The following is a 23,810-nucleotide window of genomic DNA, read 5'->3' as shown; positions in this document are numbered from 1 at the left end:
TTTGTAAAAAAAGAACAAGTTATGTAAAAAGAGCCACACCTGAGATTCATTTTCTTTTTCAGTTGCTGTGAAAGGCCTAATACGAAGGCAAACTTGTATATGTTCCTTGGAATCCAAACTGTTCCTCTAAAAAGAGAGAGATTACCTTCAATTAATAGCATTGCTATTTAGTTTGAATGTCTAGTTTGACAATTAGCATGGCAAGATATTAAATACTAGTTATTTCAGGTCCCTTCCCCCCCCCTCCCCCCACAATTCATGCAGCAATAAATGAAAGTACTTTGGCCCTTCTAGAAATTCACCTTAACCTTATAAAATATTTAAAATGACTTCTTGTGGATTACAAAGATATGCTATGCAGTTTAGGCCAAGTAGTAATTGAAAATAAAAGCCACCAGCATACCCCATATTATCCTTTGTATCTGGTAATTAATTTCTGCATTACTAGAGCAGAACAGGAGGCAACTATAGATTTTACCAACATTTCCTGCAAGTTATTGTTTATAATCATCACTTTTTGTGTTGGTATCAAAAATACCCAGCAGAAAGATGAACTTCAAAATACGATGAAAACATGTACAAATAATGTCTCTGAATTTCTCTGCCTCTGATGACAGAAGTTAACTCTTATAATTAGAGTATCTTTTTTTGATTAACACAAAACACAAACTACACAACGACAGGACTATCAAGGCTCAAATACAGGAATTCATTACTATAGCATCTAATTTTAAATGTTTCCCTTTTATTTATACAGAAATATAGATATGCTTGTTGCTTTATCATTAAAAGCAACAGGATATATAAATGCTTCACAATTTAAGTAATTTCATTTTTAAAATTAACAAACTAGACTGTTAAACATTCTCACCTGGCTTATATCCAAGTTTGAAGAAACCAGGGAAAATTCATCTGATAGGTCTGCTTTAAGGTCCTCAACATTTACTGGCCCAATTCTTGGAGGTAGCTCAATACTAGCAATATAGGATGGTCTTATATTTGTTGCTTTATCCAAAACTGGTTCCATTCTGCAAAAATAAAGCCAACTGTTTAACTAGCATGGCATGCCTGAAGTCCTGAGAAGCCATCATAATACAAGTTTATATTTCTATATGTGTTTTATTTATTTTCAAACCTTACACATAAATACAGTTTCCAACAACAGGCTGGGGCAAAAGGAGAAAAAAAAAAAAAAAAAAAAAAAAAACCCCAACATCTAAAAGGAGCACTCAAGGAAGATAAGGCTATTGTGAAGAAGCTAAATTAATTCTTTGCATTACTGTTCACTGCTGAGGATGAGGGAGATTCCCACATCTGAGACATTCTTTTTAGATGATAAATCTGAGGAACTGTCCCAGACTGAGGCATCAATAGAGGTGATTTTGGAATCAATTGATAAATTAAACAGTAATAAGCCACAGGACCTGATGGGACTCATCCAAGAGTTCTGAAGGAATTCAAAATAAGATTGCAGAACTACTAGCTATGGTATGTAACCCATCACTTAAATCACCTTCTGTACCAGATGACTGGAGAATAGCTAATGTAACACCAATTTAAATAATCAAAAACCAACAACCGAAAACACTCTCCAGAGATGATCCTTGCAATTACAAGCCAGTAAACCCAACTTCAGTACCAGGCAAATTGGCTGAAACCACAGTAAAGAACAGAATTACCAGACACATAAATGAACATGATTTGTGGGGGGAAAGAATCAACATAGATTAGTGAGGCACGATTTTCCTTTACGAAAGCTATCAGAATTCTTTGAGGAGGGGGCAAACAAACATGTGGACAAAGGTGATCCAATGGATAGTGTACTTGGACTTTCACAAAGCCTTTGACTTGTCCCTCAAAAAAGGCACTTAAGCAAGGTAAGCACTCATGGGATAAGAAGGAAGATCCTCTGCTGGATTAGTGACTGGTTAAAAAATAATAAACAAAGGGAAGGAATAAATGGTCAGTTTTCAGGATGGAGACAAATAAATAGCAGGGGCCCACAGGGATCTATAGTAGGACCAGTGCAGTTCAACATATTCATAAATGATCTGGAGAAAGGGGCAAACAGTGAGGTGGCAAAATTTGCAGATGACACAAAATTACTCAAGATAGTTAAGTCCAAAACTGATGGTGAAGAGTTACCAAAAAAATCTCAGAACTGGTGACTGGGCAAATGGCAGATTAAATTCAATGTTGATAAATGCAAAGTAACGCACACTGGAAAACATAACCCCAACTATACATACAAAATGATAGGGTCTAAATGAGCTGTTATCACTCAAAAAAGATCTTGGAGTCATCGTGGCAAGTTCTCTGAAAACATCTGCTCGATGTGCAGTGGCAGTAAAAAAAAAAGTTAATGTTAGGAACAATTAGGAAAGGGATAGATATAAAGACAGTAAATATCATAATGCCACTATATAAATTCATGGTATGCCAACACCTTGAATATGGTGTGCAGTTCAGATTACCCCATCTCAAAAAAGATATTAGAATTAGAACATAAGAACGGCCATACTGCGTCAGACTAATGGTCCATCTAGCCCAGTAATCCTGTTTTCTGACAGTGGTCAATGCCAAGTCCCCCAAAGGGAATGAACAGGTAATCATCAAGTGATCCATTCCCTGTCTCCCATTCCCAATTGGAAAAGGTACAGAGACGGTCAACAAAAATGACTAGGGGTATGGAACAGATTCCAGATGAGGAGAGATTAAAAAGACTGGGACTATTAAGATTAGTCATCGCATTTCAAGGGAAGATATTTTTTGCTACTCTGCATGCGCAGAATTTATTTCCCATGCAGATTTCTTTGCTTCCTCGCAAAAAGACTTTCTGACCCTCCTCAGCAGTATGTTTTGGAGGCTCAGGGCAGCCGGCAGAGAAGTAAATCACTGTGGGCGAGGAGGTGGGACTGGGAAGACCCGGCTGGTGGCTCCTACCCTGCAGTGGGCTCAACTGCTAGTCCCGGCTGGGCTGGGGAGGATGGGACTTCCTCTTCCCTTGCACAGCATCTGGGGCCAGATCAGACCCACTTCCAGATTTCTCCCTCGGCTGAAGGAAGCTCTGCAAACTCCCCCTTCCACTCCCCCACTTCTGCACCCATCGCAGCTGCAGGGGGAGGGATCCTTGTACAGGGAGCTGCTCCTCCATCTGCCCAACCCCTGTGCATCCAGACACCCTAACCCCCCCTCCACCCGCACTCAGAAACTCCTCCCCCCAATGAGCCGCACTCCCCCTGCACCTCAGCCACCCTGAGAAGCCACTCACACCCAGATCCCCACCCAGATGCATCTGGACCCCCACTGAGCCCACACACCCCTGTATACCCCCCTGCTGAGTTCTGACCCCCACCCCCTGCTGAGCCTCAACCACCTTCATCTGGACACCCCTGTAGAATCCAGTTACTGTTGCACCCAGAACCCTCCCCCCCCCCCCAAAGCCCTGTGCATCCAGATCTCCCCCCACACCCAGATCCCCCACTGAGCCACCTGCATCGACTGCCCCACACAGAACCATCTCAACCTACAACTGGATCCCCCCACACTATGCCCCTCCACACTTGGATCCTTGCTGAGCCTGCGCACACCTGGTGCACCTGGCAGAGAGGGGCAGGCTTGACCTCACTGCTGAGTCCATGTCCCAGGGGGAGCTGCACAGTGATCTCCCACTTTTATGCAGCCAGTGGCCTGTGCTCCCCAATGCCATGCTGGAGCCTCATTTATTTAATGAATACAATTTGCAGAATTTTAAAATATTGTGCACTGAATTTTTTTTGGCGCAGAATGGCATCAGAAGGATATAGAGGTCTATGAAATCAGAATGGTGTGGACAAAGTGGGGTAGATAACACTTCCTTATTCTTCACATAACACAAGAACCAGGGGTCACGCAATGAAATTAACAGGCAGCAGGTTTAAAACAAAAACAAAAAAGTACTTCACACATACAGTCAACCTGTAGAACTCATTTCCAGGGATGCTGTGAAGGCAAAAAGTATAATTGGGTTCAAAAGAAGAATTAGGTAAAATCATGGAGAAAAGGTCCATTGATGGCTATTAGCCAAGATGATCAGAGATGCAAACCCATGCTCTGGGTGTTTTAAGCCACTAACTGCCAGAAGCTGGGAATGGATCACTTGATAATTGCCCTGTTCTGTTCATTCCTGCCGAAGAACCTCATATTGGCCACTGTCAGAAGACAGAATACTGGGCTAGATGGACTATTGGTCTGACAAAGTATAGCTGTTCTAATCACCTGGATCGATCGGTCTTCAGCTGTCGTTAAGACTGCGCCGATCACAACACATCTGCCTTTCTTCTCCACGTTCGTCCGAAACGTTTAACAATGTCATCTTCCCATCTTCTTGGGAGCCGACCAGATGGTCTTTTCTGTTCTCGCAGGTACCACTCAGTAATGATTGCAGTCCACCTATTGTCCGTGAACTGTGCTATGTGGCCCGCTTTCCACAATATCTTTCATGCTATGAAGACTCGACAAGAAAAGCAGTCAGGTTGGTCTGAAAATGAACCATTGCAAAATGAAATAATTGCGATCAGACATCTTACGAAAAGCCAGAATAACGGTAACAGGAGAAGAAATTGAAGAAGTGGAACAGTACATATATTTGGGCCAAGAAGTTAATATGCGCCAAGACATGAACAGACGCTCGCGAAGGATTCGGGCAGGATGGTGTGCATTTAATTCCATCAAGGACATCCTCAAAGGCAAAAATCGACAAGACCACACGTACAAATATCTTCAATTCAACACTGCTGCCAGCCGTGCTGTATGGCAGTGAAACCTGGGCACTGACGAAGAGAGAAGAACAGCGGCTGTCGGTAGCTGAAAGGGCAATGGAACGAGCTATGTTGGGAATTTCCCTTCTGGATTGTATCCCAAATGAAATTATTAGAGAATGCAGCGGTGTGAAAGCTGTTCTAATATTGTGGAATATTTAGCAGTTTCTACATATGCCCTTTAACACTTCCAGAATCTCAGAATAACACTGCCCAAAATCCAGACAAGTGTCCCTTCAAGATGTTTCTGCCACTTCAGAGGTCAACCACCAAGTTCAAATAGAGCAGTTTTAACCATGGTGTACACTAAACTCTATAGTCAATTGTGGAATTAAGTGGACACAACTTTGTCCTAGTCGACACTTCAAGTCCTGATTTTTCCCCCAAAACTGTGCTCTTTCAGAAAAGACCTCACTTTATGCACTTTCAAGATACAGTAATATTGCATACTGATTCAAATCACTTAAGGTTCATCCCCCTCTCTTTGTAGATCAGTAAACCTTTAAAATGTATTCTTCTGAGGGTTACCCCTCAAAGTAAAGTTTACTGAATCTGAGAGAAAGGTAACATGAAGTCTGGGGATGAAGGAAGCGCCATGTGCTCTTTTTTCCTTATCTGGTGTTTGCTGAAATGCAAATTGTTCTGTTTCCTGCCTTCACCTCCCCCTGCTGTCTTGATGGTCCTGTTTACAGCTTATATGTAAATAGAGGTAAACAACTACTTTATTGAGGCTAGACCTGTTTAACAACTCCATCTGACATGCCTGGTTTAAACACACTTTAGTCATAATTCTAGCATATCCATAACTCAATACCTACAGTGTACATAAATCATATAAAAATATTAATGATCAGTGAGGTATCATTTAAAAACGAACTCACAAGGCATATTCTGTAATAATCTTTGTACAATAGTGTGTAGGGTGTGACTTCAGAGAGATGGATTATCTACATTGAGAGGAAAAAACCCTTCCATCCACGTAGGAAGCATCTGCATTATGGCACTACAGTGGCATAGCTGCAGCACTGCAACTGTATTGCTCGTAGCATTGACATAGCATGTGATTCATCAGTCTGTTCACCTAAAAAACTCAGACTTTAAGGCCGGAAGGAACCATCATGATCATTTAGTCTGACCTCCTGCACATCACAGGCCACAGAACCTCACCCACCCACTTCTGCAATAGGCCCATAATCTCTGACTGAGTTACTAAAGTCCTCAGATCTTGAGTTAAAGACTTCAACTTACAGAGAATCCACCATTTTCTCTAGTTCAAATTTTCATGTCTCACACCGCAGAGGAAAGCAAAAAACCCAGAGAGTCTCTACCAATCTGACCCGGGGGAAATTCCCTCTTGGCCCCAAATATGAAAAGTTACCCACATGATCAGGATTGAGACCCACCAACCATACACCTGGGAAAGAATTCTCTGTAGTAACTCAGAGCCCTCCCCATCTAGTGTCATCTCCATCCATTGGGGATATTTGCTATTAGCAGTCACAGATATTTCCTACAATGGTAGGTGGCCTCTCATCACACCACCCCCTTCATAAACTTATCAAACAGTCTTGAAACCAGCTAGGTTTTTTGCCCACACTGCTCTCCTTGGAAGGCTGTCCCAGAACGTCACTCTTCTGATGGTTAGAAACTCATCTAATTTCAAGCCTAAACTTGTTGATGGCCAGTTTGTATCTATTTGTTCTCATGCCAACACTGGTGCTTCACTTAAAAAATTCCTCTCCCTCAATAGTGTTTATCCCACTGATGTATTTATAGAGAGCAATCATCTCTCTCCTCAGCCTTCATTTGGTCAGGCTAAACAGGTCAAGCTCCTTAAGTTCCCTTTTGCAATGCAGGTTCTCCATTCCTTAGATCATCCTAGCAACCCTTCTCTGCACTGTTCCAGTATTTACTGTGGTATTTCATGTTCACATGACCCTCCTTCTGTCAGTGGTGCACATCCTTACCAGGAGCGCTTGCACGGATTTAAAAAGGGCAGAGTGAGGGGCTGAGAGCCCAGGCGGCAGCTGGGCTCCCAGCGTGGAACTGAGAGCCCAGATGTGAGACCTCCTCTGCCCTGGGTTGACAACCTGAGCTGTGAGCCTGGTGCAAGGTTCACAGGATGGAGTTTACCAGCCTTTCTTGTCAATTTCAGGCTCAAGAGAGGGCTCACAGCTGAATCTGTGAAATTGACAAGAAAGGCTGGTAGGCTCCCTGCTGTGGGGTCAGAGCTGGGGCTGTCACCCCAGAGTGGGGAGCAGGAGTTCCAGCTGTGAGCCCTATGCCCAGATGAGAGCTGGGGGGAAGGGAGGGGATGTGCAGCTGTGAGCCAGATGCTGGCCTCAATTTCATAGTAGAGAGCCTACCAGTCTTTCTTATCAAGTTCACAGCCCCAGTTGTGAGCCTACCCTGGCAAAGCAGAGCTATGAAATTGCCAAGAATGACAGCCAACAGCCAATGTCAGTAATGCAGTGTCTACATCAGTGGTTCTCAACCTATTTATCATTGTGGGTCATTAGCTGGGCCGCAGGTAAAGAACCACAGATTCCCCTCTCCCCCCCGCCCCGCAACCCTCCTCAGACCCTCTAAGCCCAGCACCCAGTGAGGCCAGAAGCAGACCCCACCGGGTGAGCTGAGCAGCCTTTACCACACAGCTCTAATTGGTCCCCATGCGGCTCAACGGTTGAGTACCACTGGTCTACATGGACACTGCGTTGCCCTAACTAAACCGACATAAGTGCTACGCCTCTCATGTTTTATGTCGGTGTAGTAGGGCACCTACATCAGCGAGAGCAAGGCTATAGCATAGACATTGACATAATCAGGTCGATGTAAGCTGCTTTACGTGGACCTAACTCTGTAGTGTAGACCAAGCCTCAGTCTTCCGCATCCACCAGCCTGTAAAATACAGATGATATTTGGCCAGCTTTATAAAGCGTTTCAAGAGCTACAGAGGTGAGGTATGCAAGAGTAACAGTCAACTTCTGCCCCAATTTCTACCCTAGTCAGTCCCACCTATGTGGGGATGGAGTTGCATGGAATGAAAGTCAGGGCAGAATTTGGCCCAAAGTATTATCAGGGCTTCAACAACGTACACAACACCTACTAACCTGAAAACTAAACCTACTATTGGAGTGAAATATACCTGTGCTGTGATAGTCTCAAAGCCATGTCCACTTCAATTATAAGGATAAAGAGTGCACAACTGTTTTATTCAAGTACTCTATTTAATTGGTAGTTATCCATCAGTAATACCTATTGACCAGTTATTTGATTTAAATGTTAAATTTTAAAAGAGCTTTAGATGGCTCAGAATATGCTCTCACATCCCCTACATTTGTTAATTAGGACACAAACAAGTGTGCCTTAAATTAAATTAATAGGTCAAGATAGGAACTCTCTGTGGGCATGACCATAGGGCAGGGGTTCTCAACCTTTTTCTTTCAGAGTCCTTCCCAGGTTGAAAAAACTCCACAGCAACCCCCACCAAACAAACAGCTGTTTCTCTGCATATAAAATCCAGGGCCAGCATTAGGGGGTAGCAAGCAGGGCAATTGCCTGTGGCCCCATACCCAGCAAAACTGTTGGTTGGGCTTCAGCCCGCCACAGCTAGCCTCAGGCTTTGGCTTTCTGTCCTGGGCCCCAGTGAGTTTAATGCCAGCTCTGCTTCACAGACCCCTCTGAAACCTCCTCACAGCCTCCAGGGAGCCACAAACCCCTAGTTGAGAGCCGATGCTATAGGGGACACTCAAGAGATTTAAGGCAAATCAGTTAAAGATGTGAAGTCAATGACAACAACCCATGAAGTGCAAGTCCCTTTCATAGACAAGGAAACTTAGAATTTGCACCAGTGACCTTTCCCCCTATTTCACCCTAGTAATAACCTCTGGTGCACTGCTATTTTTCTCATTGACACAAGGGTTTCCAACAGAGCAGCCTCACTAATAACTGAAACCAGGCCTAAGCCCCATTATAGAAGAGGCCTATGCTTTCTCTCCCTCTCCCTTTTCACACTCGGTTGGAACTAATTATGATGGTTACTTTTTGCAAATACAAGCTTGAAGCCTGCAGAAGGTATGGCACTTGTCCATAGCAAGTGGGAATCTACAGGCTAAGTGGGTTTTCCTACTATCACTTTCCTAAGCTCCCATGGCAATAACCAGCCCAAGCACACAGGAAGAGAAGTCAAAGTCACCCATCCTTTAACCAGAAGATTTTAAAAATCACTGTGGTTAACATGTCACTCGCTCAACCAATAACAAGAACTCGGCCCTAGATAAGACTCGTGTAGCTAAGCTGGGCTATCACCGCCGCAACTCACTATATTCCTCCTGCAGGAGCAGCGCCCCCAGCCTCAGCCCGAGCAGCCACCCCTGGGCTCGGGACACCGCAGCGCCTCAGACGGGCCGCTCCCGAGCCCGGCATACCGGAGCCACAAGGGCGCTGGGAGCCATGGCGGGCGGCCCCAGGCTGCCTATGCCGGGGCACGACTCGCTCCCCAGCGCACCAACAGGGAAAGCCGAGGCAGCCTCCAGGCAGGGAAGGAGGGAGGGGAAGGGAAGCCAGGAAGCGACCTCTCGGAGCGCAGCTCTGGCCCGGAGACCGGCAGCCCCTCAGCCCGCGCTCACCTGCGGGGGACGCGACACCTCTCTGCCGGCAACACCGTCAGACTCGCCGCGGTCCCTTTTCAAATCCACCCAATGGCGGCGCGCTGTGCCGCACAGCACCATGGGAGGCGAGGGGCGGGCTGGAAGCCAACGTCACGCCGAGGGGAAGCGGAACGTCTCCACCCAGCGCAGGCTGGGACTGGTGCGTGGGGAGGCGCGTGCGGCCTGGATGTGTTGTGCCGGGGCCGGTGTGACGACACAAATAGCAACATTGCCCTTTCCGACACGCAAACGTGACCCGCTTGGCTGCTGCTCGCGACTTGGAACCGCTTAGGCCAGTGGTTCCCAAAGTGGGGTTTGCAAGCCCCTGGGGGTTTGCAGAACGCTTCAGGGGGGGTCGCAAGAAAAATTTCATTAATAGCAGCCTCTGCTGGGACCCAGTTGCAGGGCAGACAGCCCGAGCCCCAGGGAGAGCGGGGCCGGGCAGTTTGAGCCAGCAGCCCGAGCCCTCCTGTCAGCCAGGGAGCCAGCAGCTCGATCCTCGTGGGGAGTGGGGCTGGGCAGTTTGAGCTGGCAGCCCCAGCCCTCCCCTGTCAGCGGGGGAGCCAGCAGCCCCAAACCCTAGCACTCCATGTGGGGTGCAGGTGGCAGCTCGGATCCCTGTCCTTGTCAGGCAGGGGAAGTTTGCATCCAGGGCAGTCAGCAGGGGGCCACGCTGAATGTGGGGGGTGGTCCAAGCTAATTTGTCCCTCCCAGGGCACCTTCCTCTGCGGAAGAAAAGCTATTTGCGAGCCAAACCAGCCAGAAGCACGTTGTGGCCAGTGTAGGAGTGTTAAGGTGTCTCAGTAATTGTCCTTCTCTCTGGAGTGCTGATTTGCTTCAGTGAGTGAATCTTCTCAGTTTCTAGTTTGTTGGTTGTTAACAGTCTCTCTCTCTTATTTTTATTAGAACTTTTGTACACAAGTTCAATGGATAAGTGGCTGAAAAAGGAAGGTGTAAAGACACTCGAATCAGCTAGTGTTTCCTCAAGTCCACACTGTGGAAAATCTAAGTCTAATGATCGTGATGGTCCTGGAAAGTCACTTACAAAGAAAAGAAAATATGACAATGATTATATAAAATATGGCTTTACATGCATTGGTGAGCAAGAACATCCAAAACCACTGTGTGTGATTTGTGGTGATGTTCTAGCAAACAGCAGCCTCAAACCTTCTCTACTTTGGCGCCATTTAGAAACTAGGCATCCTGCACAACTCGACAAGCCTGTTGATTTTTTCAAGCGAAAATTAGCTGAGAAGAAAAGTGACATTACCAGTTTTATATCCAAAGCAAGTACTGATAATGAAAATACACTTAAAGCGTCATACCGCATGAGCTACTGAGTAGCAAAAGCATCAGAAGCCCATACCATAGCATGGTACCTTTGTCCAATAATACATTGTGATGAAGAATTAATGACATGTCAAATAATGTAGAGACCATAATTGTACATAGAGTGAAAAATAGTCCATATTATGCTATACAGTTGGATGAATCAACTGATGTAGCTAATCTAGCTATTTTGCTACTGTTTGTACATTATGTGAATGAAGGTATGGTTGAAGAAGACTTGTTGTTTTGTCGACCACTGGAAGAACGTACAACTGGAGAAGATATCTTCAATCTGACTAATGCATATTTTCAAGAAAAGGAAATAGATTGGTCTCGTTGCCTACGCATTTGCACTGATGAGGCCACATCAGTGACGGGGAAGTATACTGGATTTGTAGCTCGAACAAAAAAGGTTGCATCAAAAGTCTCTTGGACTCATTGCAGCATCCATAGACAAGCCCTTGCAACAAAATGCATGCCAGAGGGACTGAAGGAAGTGCTGAACAATGCAGTGAAAATGGTGAATTTCATAAAATCATGGCCAACAAATTCCAGAATATTTCACGTACTTTGTGAAGAAATGGGTAGTATACATGACTGTGTGTTGACCCATACTGAAGTTAGATGGCTCTCAAGGGGTAAAATCCTTGTGTGCTTGTTTGAGGTTAGAACGGAAATCCTAGTTTTTTTTCAACAGCCACCCTTTCCACCTTGCCAGCTGTATGGAAAATAATGTCTGGCTCCAGAGCCTAGCTTATTTAGCAGATATTTTCTCAAGAATTAATGACCTAAATTTATCTCTTCAAGGCCTCAATATAACAGTTTTCTATGTGCAAGAGTGAGTTGAATCTCTGATAAAGAAGTTGCAGTTCTGGGGAAGTTGTTTGGAAAACAATCAAATTAAGTGTTTCAGTAATCTTCATGACTTCCTGGCAGAACATAAACTTCAGTTGGATCAGTGCACTAAAACCAATATAATTGCACACCTAAAAGAACTTTGCACAAGTTTCAGGGAATACTTTCCATCTATGTCAGGCGATAATGACTGAATTCGCAACCCTTTTGATGATACCACTTTCTCAACACAGATATTAAACACCAGGAAAGAGAAATTGATTGAGATCTCCTGAGTAATTACGAACTGAAAAGGAGTTTCAGAAATCTATCATTGATCAACTTTTGGCTGAGTTTAAGAAACAAGTACCCCTTTCTGGCAGAAAAAGCTGCTGCAGTTTTGTTACCATTTTCAACAACATACTTAGGCGAGAAAACAGTTTCCTTGTATGCACATCTGAAAATCAAATACAGAAACAGACTTGATGCCGAACCAGACCTGAGACTTTATCTTTCTCCAGTGGTTCCAGACTTCCAAGAGCTATGCAGAGCAAAGCAAGCGAATCCCATCACACTGAGGAAATTTAAACTTAAATCCCTGGAAATATTCAATTTTAGGAGGGGGTTCACAAGATGTCACAATTTAGTGAAAGGGGTTCGCGGGCTGTTAAAGTTTGGGAACCACTGGCCTAGGCCAATGCTCAGTGCACCCACCCAAAGTCGGGAATTGGGAGCGGGAGCTGTTTGTGTCGTTACAAACCACACGTGGGAAGCGGTATGTTGCTACAGAACAGCCGCCACAGGGCAAGCCCAAAGCTACATTGGCTTCTCAGGATGAACCAGCTAATTTGCTGATCAGGTTATTTCTGCCAGTTCTTTATCAGGGCTTAAAATAAGCATGTGCAGTGTCAATAAGCAGTTCAAATGAAACTGTGAACACGGGTCAGATTAGGGGAAAAAAGTGTGGTGGTGGTACACTTCCAAATGCTGACCCACAAAATAAGCTCTGTTCACATGAGATGCTACACAGTAGATTGTACAGATGTTAAGCATATATCGGGATTCTCAAACTTCACTGCACCCGACCCCCTCCTGACAACAAAAATACTCCAGGAGGGGGGACCAAAGCCTGAGTCTGCCCGAGCCCCTCCGCCCCAGGCAAAACCTGATCCCCGTCACCCAGGGCTGGAGCCCTTGGGCTTTGGCCCCAGGCAGTGGGATTGGAACTTTGTCCTTTGTCCCCAGCAAATCTAATGTCAGCCCTGGTGACCCCATTACAGGGGGGTCTCTAACCACTTTGGGATCCTGACCCACAATTTGAGAACTGCTGACATATATGATCACATGTTTTCTAGGCTCCTTGTACCCTCTGGGGGGTCTGAATACACCTGTGGGCTCTACTTAGCTCCTTGGTCTTGGATTTTCTTGATTGAGAAGGGACGTGGCATTGCTCTCTCCAGCCCATTCACATGTTGTGCCAAAATGAGCTGTTAGTCACCGTAGATTTTGCAGATCTTTATAATGTGATCCTCCTCCTCCTCCTTTCTTACATGTTTTGATGAGTAGAAAAAATATAAATTATTTATTCTTTCTCTGCCTCAGTTCCTCATCTGTGAAACTGGGATAATAGCCATAATAACCCAATAGAATATTGTGAGGAAAAACTTATGAATGTGTCTGAGGTGCTCAAATGTTAGTTATATTTACATTTAGAAAAGCATATAAATATCAAGGCCCCAATCCTGAAGTATATAATGCTTAATTTGTAGTTCTTCAGTGGTACTACTCACATGTTTGCAGTTAAGCAAATGTAAAAATGTTTGCAAAATCAGGGCATAAATAAAATAATATTAACCACATTCTTGTGAGAGAGATAAGATTATAATCACTGTTTATATTGCGGAGATAAAGGAAGAGGGAGGCACAGTTAGGACCCTAATTGGGCCCTGGGTGATCACTACTTCCCAACACAGATGTAATGAGGTTGAGTAGTGCCTGTATAAGAAAAATTAAAACGACTAATTATTCCTTAAAAAGGTTTTTAATGACTTTCGACTATAAAGGCAACGCAGACAAAAGAAGAAAAGCAAGATTAAAGACTAGCACTGAATAAGGGTTAATACAAATGGCAAGTTATACTAAAGACAAGCACAAGTACATATAAAGTTATTATTAATTAGATATTTACTACTATTCTTAACCTTATAGAGTACGTGTAAAATTATTATTCATTAGCTATTTACTACGATCTTAACACTATAGTATTGATATAACTTGAGATCAGTTCTGCCAGAGCAACCAGACTTTTTTACTCCATAACCTTACCCTGCATTTGCCCAAAAATACGTTACTCTTCAGTCAGCCGTTTTCTGCACTGGCCAGGTACAGATGGTCACGAAGTGCACATCCCTTCGGTTCAGGGGGTGTGGGTCAGGTTTCCCTTATGACCAAAACACACACACAATCCCGTGCCTTTGTACTTTTTATCTGATCTGTCAGCCGTGTTTTAAAACAGACTGACCAATTAGGGTCAGCCAAATCTTTATTGTGGTTAGCATTGTTGCCTTGGCTGTATAATTTATGCTTGCTTATCTTCTTGTGTCGCTTTGACTGTATAATTTATACTTACTGATTTTCTTGTAGCCAATTGTTTTCATTGTGGGTTAGTCAAGCTATGCCTGGGGCACAACTTACCTTGCTTAGAATGTGTTATCTGGTTGCAGCGCGTTTTGACCACAAGTTTTAGCTTACTTCTGCAAAGCTTGCCCTTTTCACCTCTGCAAAGCAGAAGTTTGAGGCCTAACACTGACAATATCTTTGTTCATTTTAAGCTTGGCAATACTTTTGCTCAGAGATTAATCACATACATATGGTGAAAAGAGGAAGAGGTTAAGTGACTTGCCCACATCCACAGACTGAGTCCAGTTCTTGAGTTGGTATTAGAACTCAGAATTCCAATCTTGCCTCATAAGTAGTATAAGGGCCCTACCATCAATCAAACATTAACCCTGCCCCTTGACCCCTTAAGCACCGCGCACCTGTCACCAGAAGTCCTGTCCCATGGGAGTATTACTTCCGGGGTCAAGCCAGACACATGACCGGAAGCAAGGTGTATCATATGACCCCTCTAAGAACTCCTCCCACTGCCCTCTACCAATCAGGATGGGTTTAATCCCCGTAGGACCACCCCAAGAGGAGATTTGACCAATTGGGGGAAATTCTGGGGCGGGGTGACCCGTCTGGAAGTGGTTCATGTGACACCTCTAAGAACTCCTCCCACCGCCCTCTACCAATCGCGATGGGTTTCAGAAACAGAGGACCAACCCGAGAGCAGATTTGACCAAAATAGGGCAGATTCTGGGACAGGATGAACTGCCCAGAAGAGGTTAATGTGACCCCTCTAAGAACTCCTCCCATTGCCCTCTGCCAATCAGAGCACAGCACCATCACCCCATAAGTCCCAGCGCCAGACAGAAGAGGCCATCTCTTACCAAGAACGGGTGTTTTAGAAATCGTGGAAAGGCTGAGAGGAAACATGGACTCCTTCACCACCCCCGTGAAAACTTCAGACTTTGTTTTAGCCCCAAGAGCCTTCGACCATCCACAGAGAAAGCGCTACATCGTGACAGTTCCAAGGAGGGGGGAGTGGCCAAGGGGAGCCCTTTGGCCCAGCCGTTGATGGAACCCGAATCCGAAACCCAACTTCTCGTGAGATACCCCAATGAGCATGGTGGCCTCTCGTCATCCACCCGCCTGGAGGAGGAAGGTGAACGCAGCTCTGGGGAGTCACCGGCGGACAAGGTGAACGGAAAAGACATTGCTCAGATAAATGAATGATTAAGAAGTGAGGGTCGATGATGGGGTATAATGGGGTTAGGAACCAGGGTTGTATAAATCTAAAAATAAGCAGTGGGAACTTACTTTTTTCTTTTCTGAAATTCTCTCAACAGTTCAACGATGCCTTTCCAGAAGACCTGGAGGCCCTGCACAGTGTTGCATCAGACAGTGAAGCTGAACCGGGCCTGCCTTGTTTTTGCTCAATGCTGATACAAATTGTTGTAGAAGACTCCGAGGGTGACAGCTATGAGGAGGCTTGGCATGGAACTAACTGAGCCAATGACACGTCGTGAGCATAAAAAAGTATTGCAGACTATTGTACGTGTTGCTGTTTATGCTGTCCTTAATCACTGTCTTAGGGAAAAGCTTTTAGAAGATTGTGAGGGCTGTGTCATAGACGCACCAGCCTAACGGCACCATGACTGTGTGACTTGGACTTCAATGGATATAAACTGCAAGCTCCAGGGCCCGTATGCTGAACTGTGTTTGGAAAGCTTATTAAACACTGTTATTGCCATAGGTTATGCTATGCAATGTCTGTGCCTAACCCAAGAACATTTAGCGCAAGGGGTGACCTTGATAAGTGCTGTGCAATTCAGTGGAGATCCTGACCGTCTTTTAAAGAAAATGACCAAACCGGAAGATGCCGGCTTACAGCGTTATAGTGGCCATCTGGTCCGCACAAAAAGTTACAGAACCCTGCTTAAGAAAAAGACTATTTGTAAGAAATCTAAAATAATTAATTTAGAGAATCGTGAGGGGACAAACAAGCAATATAAAACTTGATAGCTGTAAATTAAAAAAAAAATATTGAAAAGGGCTTTGTGACTATCTGTGTTTCTGCTAGAAGGTCTCTGTGGCCCTTAAGTGAGCTAAAAGTTTTAATGGAGCATCTTGGTTTGTTTTCAAGGAGCTGTATGTCTTTTAAATAAATAAAAAATGTTTGTGAGAACCTAGCTCTTGTGTCTTTGTGTAAAAGAGACCCATTTACAGCAAAAAGCTGAAATGTATGTTGTAGAATCTTGTGGGAGGGGAAAAATCCTAAAAATGTGTTTACAATTAAAAAAACAAAAAAATAGGGATGGTTCAGACGTGTTTGAGTACAATAGAGCTGACTCATCCTGTTGAACGGAATGGTTTTAACCACACCCCCACTGAATAGCCAGGGTGACTGAGATTATTCACTCTTTTTGCCATCAGTGTTAATGTATTATTGATCAGTTATTAAATTTGGTGAGTGTGCACCCACAGTAAGGGAGGTGGGTGGGTGAGGATGGTGAGTTCTGATTAATATGAAATGAAATAAAATCTCAGGAATTCACAGATGCTATTGTACAGTTTAAATATAACCCCTGGAGTTCGTAGAACTCTATTGGGCAGTTTAAATATGACCCCAGGATTTGGTTGAACACTGTTGGACAGTTTAAATATATTCCAGGAATTGGTTGAATGCTATGGGTCACTCTTTCTAGCAACTCAAAGTCATTAAAAGTTTAAAATAATATATTTACAGAAAAATAAACAAGGGTCTAACCCAAAACTGAAATGTTTGAAGGGTTCACAAACCTCCACCATACTTTAGAACAAGCATTTGCTCTAAAGACAAACATTTAAAAGCTATGGGTGCTTATTATGGTTGCCCATTTTATTTCAAAAACAACCCCCAAACTTTAAGCATGAAAGAAACATGTTTAAAAAACAAGCCACAATACATTCACTGATATCTGCAAAGGGCCCCCACTTGGAAATGGGTACAGTTACATTAAGGATTGGTGATTTACCATTTAATACTGTAAGAAGGCCCTACAGAAAAATTTATTTTAACTAAAAGAAAAAAAAATTAGCCAAAAGCAGCCCAGTTGTGCAGACAACTTAATTCCCCCACCCCAAATCAGAAAAGGGAATGTTAGGGGAGGGGTGCCTAAAGTCCTTAAGTATCTATTATTTCAGAGTTGTGATCGAATCAACCTGCTAACTACAGACTTTTGAAGTCTGTTTGAAACAAAGAGTTAGGATGATATAAAAACCTCATGTATTTTGGAGACTGTCCTCTTTCAACAGAAACTGTCTTAAATTGCTGCTGGACTGCAATGTTACCTGGAATTCTTTTAACCCAAAGCTTTTGGTAACTTTTACTCTGTGCGAGGTGGTGTCAGGAAATAAATCAGGAGAGACACGGCCGTCCGACCGATAAATGGTTGGAACAAACAGGACAACACAAGAGTGCTTTCACTTAAAGCTAAACTTTACTTAGTCTCAAGCACTTACATACATCCGCAACAGGTTAGTAAAACACCCCCAACCCTTGATAATTACCAAAGCTGAGTGTGGCTCTTGAGTGACACAGCGACAGGCTTCCGATGGCCAAATCTTCCATCTGCCGGTGGGAACCGCAAGATGTATCCAGAGTGAGAGTCTAAAAGGAGTCCAACTATCTCAAACTTCCCCCCTTATTTATACATTAGTAATAGAATGACATATCTCTTAAAGAAAACTTGTTATGTAAGCAGTTTCAATGGTCAAGCAAGAGGTTCCTTCTGATTATTGATTAACCAGGTGTAGGTTTTTCCAGAGTTTGTAGCCTTGAAACCCCAATAGACATTCCTGGGGCACATCCTGCTCTCCTAAAATGCATGTATTAGCAACTTCAACACAATTCTTATCAGGAAGGACGTGGGGTCAAGCTGCCCTTTCTGTGACATCCAAAAAAAACCCTCCCCTCCTCCCTTGGTCAAGCTGAGACTGCTGAATAGGCTGCTTTTAACAATAAGCCATAGTGGTTTCAGGCACTTTACTGGTTTGCTAAAATCTCCCCGTACAGCAAGAGGAGGTATGCTCATAGGCGCCAACTTTCTCCGGCACCGGTGGGTGCCCATGCCCCCTTGCCCTGCCCCGACTCCACCCTTTCCCTGCCCCAGCCCCGCCCCCATTCCAACCCCATCCCAAAGTCCCCGCCTTAGCTCCGCCCCCTCCCTGCCCCTATTGGATCCCTTCCCCAAATCCCCACCCCGGCCCTGCCTCTTTCCCCAGCACGCCATGTTCCTCCTCTCCCCTCCCTCCCTGCCCCGCGAATCAGCTGTTTCGCGGCACTAGTGCTGGGAGGGAGGGGGGAGAAGCAGGACGCGGCAGCGTGCTCGTGGAGGAGGCGGAGGTGAGCGGGGAGGCGGGGCGGGGAGCTGCCAGTGGGTGCTGAGCACCCACCAATTTTTTTCCATGGGTGCTCCAGCCCCGGAGCACCCACAGAGTCGGCATCTATGGGTATGCTCCCTGTTTTTAACTCTGAAAATATATATTATATGATGTCACTCGTTGGCCATGGTGTCCTTACTAAATAATGGTACCTATCTTTACTGCAGTGTGATCTGTTTAGCATGGCACCAATAACTTTAAGATGCATTTCGCCACTAGGCCAAGGTAAAAACCATTTTTAACTATAGTTGTGCTTAATACTGTTAAATTAAAAAAAAAAAAACTTCAGGTATTACACAGGTTGCATAGGGATTTGGGGGTAATACTAATACATTTTTGCTCGTTCTTTAACCCAAAGGCCCAAACACACATGGGGGGGAAACAGAACAACCATGTGCCTGCAATCCTTTATACTGTGGTAGAAGGTAACTTTCTGCAATTGGCTTTTAAATGCATGTGGGTTTATTGAAAAGCATTTTGTTGCAAACTGTTGGTTTGGTGTTTGAAACTGGTATGTGTGTGTGTGTGTGTGTGTGTGTGTGTGTGTTCTAGTGACAGGTGGGTGGCTCGGCCCCGCTCCAGCTGGGGCGCTGGGTCAGGGGCCGCACCAGCAGCTCAGCCCCGCTCCAGCTCCTACGCACTCCAATGGGAGCTGCAGGGGTGGTGCCTGCGGATGGGGCAATGTGCAGAGCCGCCTGGCTGTGCCTCCGTGTAGGAGCCAGAGAAGGGATATGCCACTGCTTCCGGGAGCCGCTTGAGGTAAGTGCCGCTCAAAGCCTGCACCCCGAGCCTTCCCCCACGCCCTGATCCCCCTTCTGCCCTCCAAACCCCTCAATCCCACCTTGGAGCACCCTCCTGCACCCCAACCCCAATTTTGTGAGCCTTCATGGCCCGCCATAGAATTTCTATTCCCCGATGTGGCCCTCGGGCCAAAAAGTTTGCCCACCCCTGATCTAGATCCTAGATTTTAGAGTTGTTTGTGTTTGCTGTCTTGAACAGAAGTGTCTTTAAAATTTAGATGTCCCTCTTAAATAAAGTAAAATAGAAGTTAAACCACATCAGTAAGGAAATGTAACCTGTTATCTCTCAGATTTTGGGATCAGTGGGTCTGCAAATTTTGTTTTGTGCAGACCACTTCAAGACACGGTCTCACTTACGATGGGTAGAGAAGGTGTGGTTTTGAATTGGATTTGCTTCAGAGGACTGAAAAACCCTCTTAATGCTCATTAATATGCAGGTTAACATTCTGAAGCTGCCAGTTACATCTGGCCGTGTGAGCTAGTGTCTCACTGAGGGTTCAGAAGGTAAAAATAATTCAAAATTACATCATTTTTGCATGTCAAGACATGGTCAGAGAAAGCCTATCATAGAGTGGAAGGAATCACCTCCTATTGAAACACCACTGAGGGGAGGAAAACTCTGAGGTTCATCTCAGGGCATGTTTACACTATGGGTACTATGTCAGCATAACCCTGCAGTGCAGACATAGTCTGTGCCAACAGAAGGGTGTTTCCGTCACTATAAGAACACTACCTCCCTGAATAATGATAGCTATGTCAACAGAAGCATTCCTCCATCAGCCTAGTTGCACCTACACTGACCATTCAGAAAGCATAACTATGTCGATCAGGGGTGTGGATTTTTCAACCGACATTTTAAGCTATATCAACCGACATTTTAAGCGCTGAAGAGGCCTCAGACTATTTTCCAGACTGTTGTCAAAAAAGATGAAGTTTACCTCTTGCAGAAAATTATGCCTTGCAGGGATCTGGTCTAGCAAGCTTATGTCTCAAATAAAATTGTTTTTTGTATGAGCAAGGTATTATACTTGTGAAATTAAGGGGAAATACTGACACACCCTTTCTCACTTACAACAGGCAGCATCGGGATCAACTATGGCATAACAAAAGCTCAAACTTTGTTAAAAATAAAGGGCATAGAAGTAGTAAGTTCAGTCATAGAAAATACTGTGCTCTCAAAGGACAGATGCCTAAAAGCAAACTAAAAGTGTACCAAATGCTCCTAGTGTTTTCATACTAGAAATGATGAGAAAGGAAAGATTAAGCCATTGGAATTAAACCATCCTGTTGAGTGAGAGGTGACGAAATTCCATACTCAAATAATCTTTGTAGCTTTTTACCAAGATGTTTCTCTTAAATGGTTTGTTTTAGAGGCAGCCCCTTAAAATGAAATGAACTGCTGCCACAATCACGAAAGCAAATATTTGGCTGAAATTTGATTTCCTATTTTTTCAAAATCACCACAGCTTATGGAACTATTTTTATTCATCAGGTAAGACAAGACCTGCTGACTGGAGTGCACCGCCAAACACTTCTTCCTCCCCTTCAAAATTATGTTCCTTGTATTAGGAGTTGCACTTGTTACTCCTGGCAGGCAGGAGCCACAAAAGTTGTGGATAATCCTATCCATCTGAGTGAGCAGGAAATGCCTTAGGAGGAGGCATACCCTGGCTACTCATCAAACGGTTCTCAGTCAGGACCCAGTTTTAGTACTACTATGGCTCAGCTCAACCTTCTTCAGCATATGGACCAACCTGTGCTACAGCCCACATAGCCAACTGAAGAAGGGCAGATTAGTTCCACTTGCAGTGGGACACATCTCTTTCACCCTTATCTTCCAGGGGATGTTAAGCACCTTGCCCTCAAAGCTGAAAAGAGAGAGAGGGAAGGAAGGAAAAAGAAAGAACTTTCTCCCAGCAAGCAGCTGACCTGCCAGGAAATGTCTGTACCTACTGCGGGCGGATCTATGGTTCCAGGATCAGACTCCTGCGTTATCTCAGGACCCATATGTCAATCTGTGGTAGAGATCATCCTCAAATCAAGGGATTGCAGATGATGATGGTGTATAAATACTTAAATGTGCACTGGTCTAGAGAGTGTGTGAGAATGACTCCAGAGCCCAGTGATTAGTGGGCTCCCTCGAAGGTGGGAGACCCAGAGTCCAAGCTCCTTGCTTCAATGCATATTTAATTATTTATACACAATGGAGCAGCTCCAAGAGGAGAGACTGAAAGAGACCCACACCAGCATCTCCCATAGGCCAGTAGCTAGGGTTCTCTCCCTGCTCCATATAATTACTGTGGTGCTGCATGTCTACACTACCCTCCTTGGGTCAGTAGTCACCAGGAGCGCTTCCACCAACCTAAAAGGGGCAGTGTGGAGATCTAAGAGCCCCATCTCTCAACTCTGCTGGCAGCTCCCTGCCAGGAGCCTGGCTACCCCACAAGCTCCCAGCAGGCTCCTCTCCTCCCTCCCTCCCCCCTTCCCAGCAGGGAACAGGGGAAGCTCCCTGGGGCTTCTCTTCTACCCGTTCCCAGCTGGGAGTGGGGGGAAGCCACCCAAGGCTTTCTTTCCCCTCCCCTCTCGTTCCCTGTAAGGAGTGGGGGGAAGACACCCAGAGGAAGTTGCCCAGGGCTTTCTCGCCCCCTGTTCCCCTCCTGCAGGGAGCGGGCAGGGGGCCCTTCGGGCTTCTCGCCCCGGCTCCCAGCCAGGAGCTGTATCCAGTGGCTTAGCTTTCCAGGGGAGTGGGGCTTTCTTGTCAGTTTCACAGTTCCTGCCATGAAATTGACAAGACAGCAGATGTATGGGAGGCAATGTCTCCACAGACATTGTGTCACCCTAACTATGCAGAAATAAGTTTTATGCCTCTCGTGGAGGTGTTGCTGTAGGAGGGCACTTACATCGGTGGGTGGAAGGGGCAATGGTGCCTCCCCTAGCACATCTGTCCCTGCCGCCCGACTCCTGGGCTGTGGTGCCCTCACCCCCCTGCCTGCCTCTTCCCCTCCCTGCTCTGACCCTTCCTGGAGGTGCCGACAGCCTGCTGCTGCTGCCTGGTGTCAGTCTTCCTCCTCTCCTCCACTCCACCCTCCTCTCCCTTCAGAGGTCCCTGCAGCTGCCGACACATCCCCACCCCTCATCCCTGTGGGGTGGGGCGTGTGCGTGTGTGTGTGTGTGTGTGAGGATGTGAGCAGCAGGAGGGGGAGTGAGGAGGGGAGGGGATCCCTCAGTAACTTTACACAGTGAAAAAGTCGTCCAGACCAGAGACCTAGGCCTTGTTACAGCGCTGCCACGTTACAGCGCTGAAACTGTCTCACTCAGGGGTGTGAAAAAACACCCCCCTGAGCAATGCAAGTTTCAGCACTGTAAAGTGGCAGTGTAGACAGTGCACCAGCACTGGGAACTACTCCCCTCATCGGGGTGGGTTTTTTACAGCGCTGGGAGAGCTCTCTCCCAGAGCTGGTGCTGTGACTACACAGCCATGTTAAAGCGCTGCTGCGGCAGCACTTTAACGTGGCTTGTGTAGTCGCGGCTATAAAAAAACCCACCTCCAAGAGGGGAATAGCTACCAGCGCTGGGAGCGTGGCTCCCAGTACTGGTGCACTGTCTACACTGGCACTTTACAGCACTGAAACTTGCAGCACTGGGGGTGGGTGGGTGTTTTTCACACCCTGAGCGAGAAAGTTGCAGCGCTGTAAAGTGCCAGTGTAGACAAGCCCTTAGTAGCAGATCACTGAAACTGTTAAGGGGCCATTAAAGTGGTAATGAAGCCATTTAACACACATTTGCCAATATCCAGGAAGCCTTTGGCCCCATTCAGCTGGCTTTTATACGGTAGGAAACTGTATTATTGGGGTTAAAAACAGTTTCCAAATGACCTGTCAGTTATTCTCTGTACCCAGCAGAAGTATTTTTAACTAAGTTCGCTCAAGGAGGAGCTCACATAGTCAGTGAGTTTATTTCTTGATCTAGTTGTTTTATTCAAACGCAGTTTAAGTAAGCGAGTCTGGCAGGAAATTCTGTATAAGAAAGATTATTAAATTACTGCCTTAATGCAGGCTGTCAATGACAAACGCTTTTCAAAAGGAGAGATTAGGCTTCAGTTTCCTGCAGGTAGCCTGGCTTTTCGTTTCTCTCTAGACAGTATACACCGAACTCCATGCCACGCCGAGGAGAATCCATCTGGCAATTGATCTATAGCTGTTCAGTTCCTGTAGGGGAATATTACTAGTGCTTTAAGATGAAAAGGGGGGAGAGTCTCACGGGGATGGGGGGGGGCAGCAGCAGGGTGAGGAGGCAAGCAGTGAGCCAGCTGCATGGCAGGTGGAGGGGGTCTTGTGACAGGCGGGAGGGTCTGGCAGGTCCTGAGGAGGCGA

The 23,810-nt window shown here is 45.4% G+C and overlaps 2 protein-coding genes across 4 annotated transcripts in view; one reads left to right on the top strand and one right to left on the bottom strand.

The window, feature by feature from the left end:
• KIF20B (kinesin family member 20B) overlaps positions 1 to 9,561 on the bottom strand; it is an 89,126-nt gene extending 79,565 nt beyond the window's left edge. For 2 of the 3 annotated variants that reach the window (XM_008170578.3, XM_065553519.1), the window contains exons 1-3: positions 9,428 to 9,561; positions 872 to 1,028; positions 40 to 126 (exon numbers count right to left, since the gene is read on the bottom strand). In XM_008170578.3, coding sequence (XP_008168800.2) covers positions 40 to 126; positions 872 to 1,027 — 243 coding nt within the window. In that variant the 5' untranslated portion in view covers position 1,028; positions 9,428 to 9,561. Of the gene's footprint in view, positions 1 to 39; positions 127 to 871; positions 1,029 to 4,257; positions 4,393 to 9,427 lie in introns of those variants that run through there. The other variant, XM_024107287.3, reaches the window with a different exon arrangement.
• Positions 9,562 to 10,689: 1,128 nt separating this feature from the next.
• Positions 10,690 to 11,648, top strand: LOC135972901 (zinc finger BED domain-containing protein 5-like). The gene is given in 1 exon segment (XM_065553520.1): positions 10,690 to 11,648. A coding segment is annotated over 1 exon segment (690 nt). The 5' UTR covers positions 10,690 to 10,820; the 3' UTR covers positions 11,511 to 11,648.
• Positions 11,649 to 23,810: the final 12,162 nt, after the last annotated feature.

Source organism: Chrysemys picta, chromosome 7, assembly GCF_011386835.1.
Source record: "Chrysemys picta bellii isolate R12L10 chromosome 7, ASM1138683v2, whole genome shotgun sequence".
NCBI classification, from domain to species: Eukaryota; Metazoa; Chordata; order Testudines; family Emydidae; genus Chrysemys; species Chrysemys picta.
This window is presented reverse-complemented; position numbering and strand designations above follow the sequence as displayed.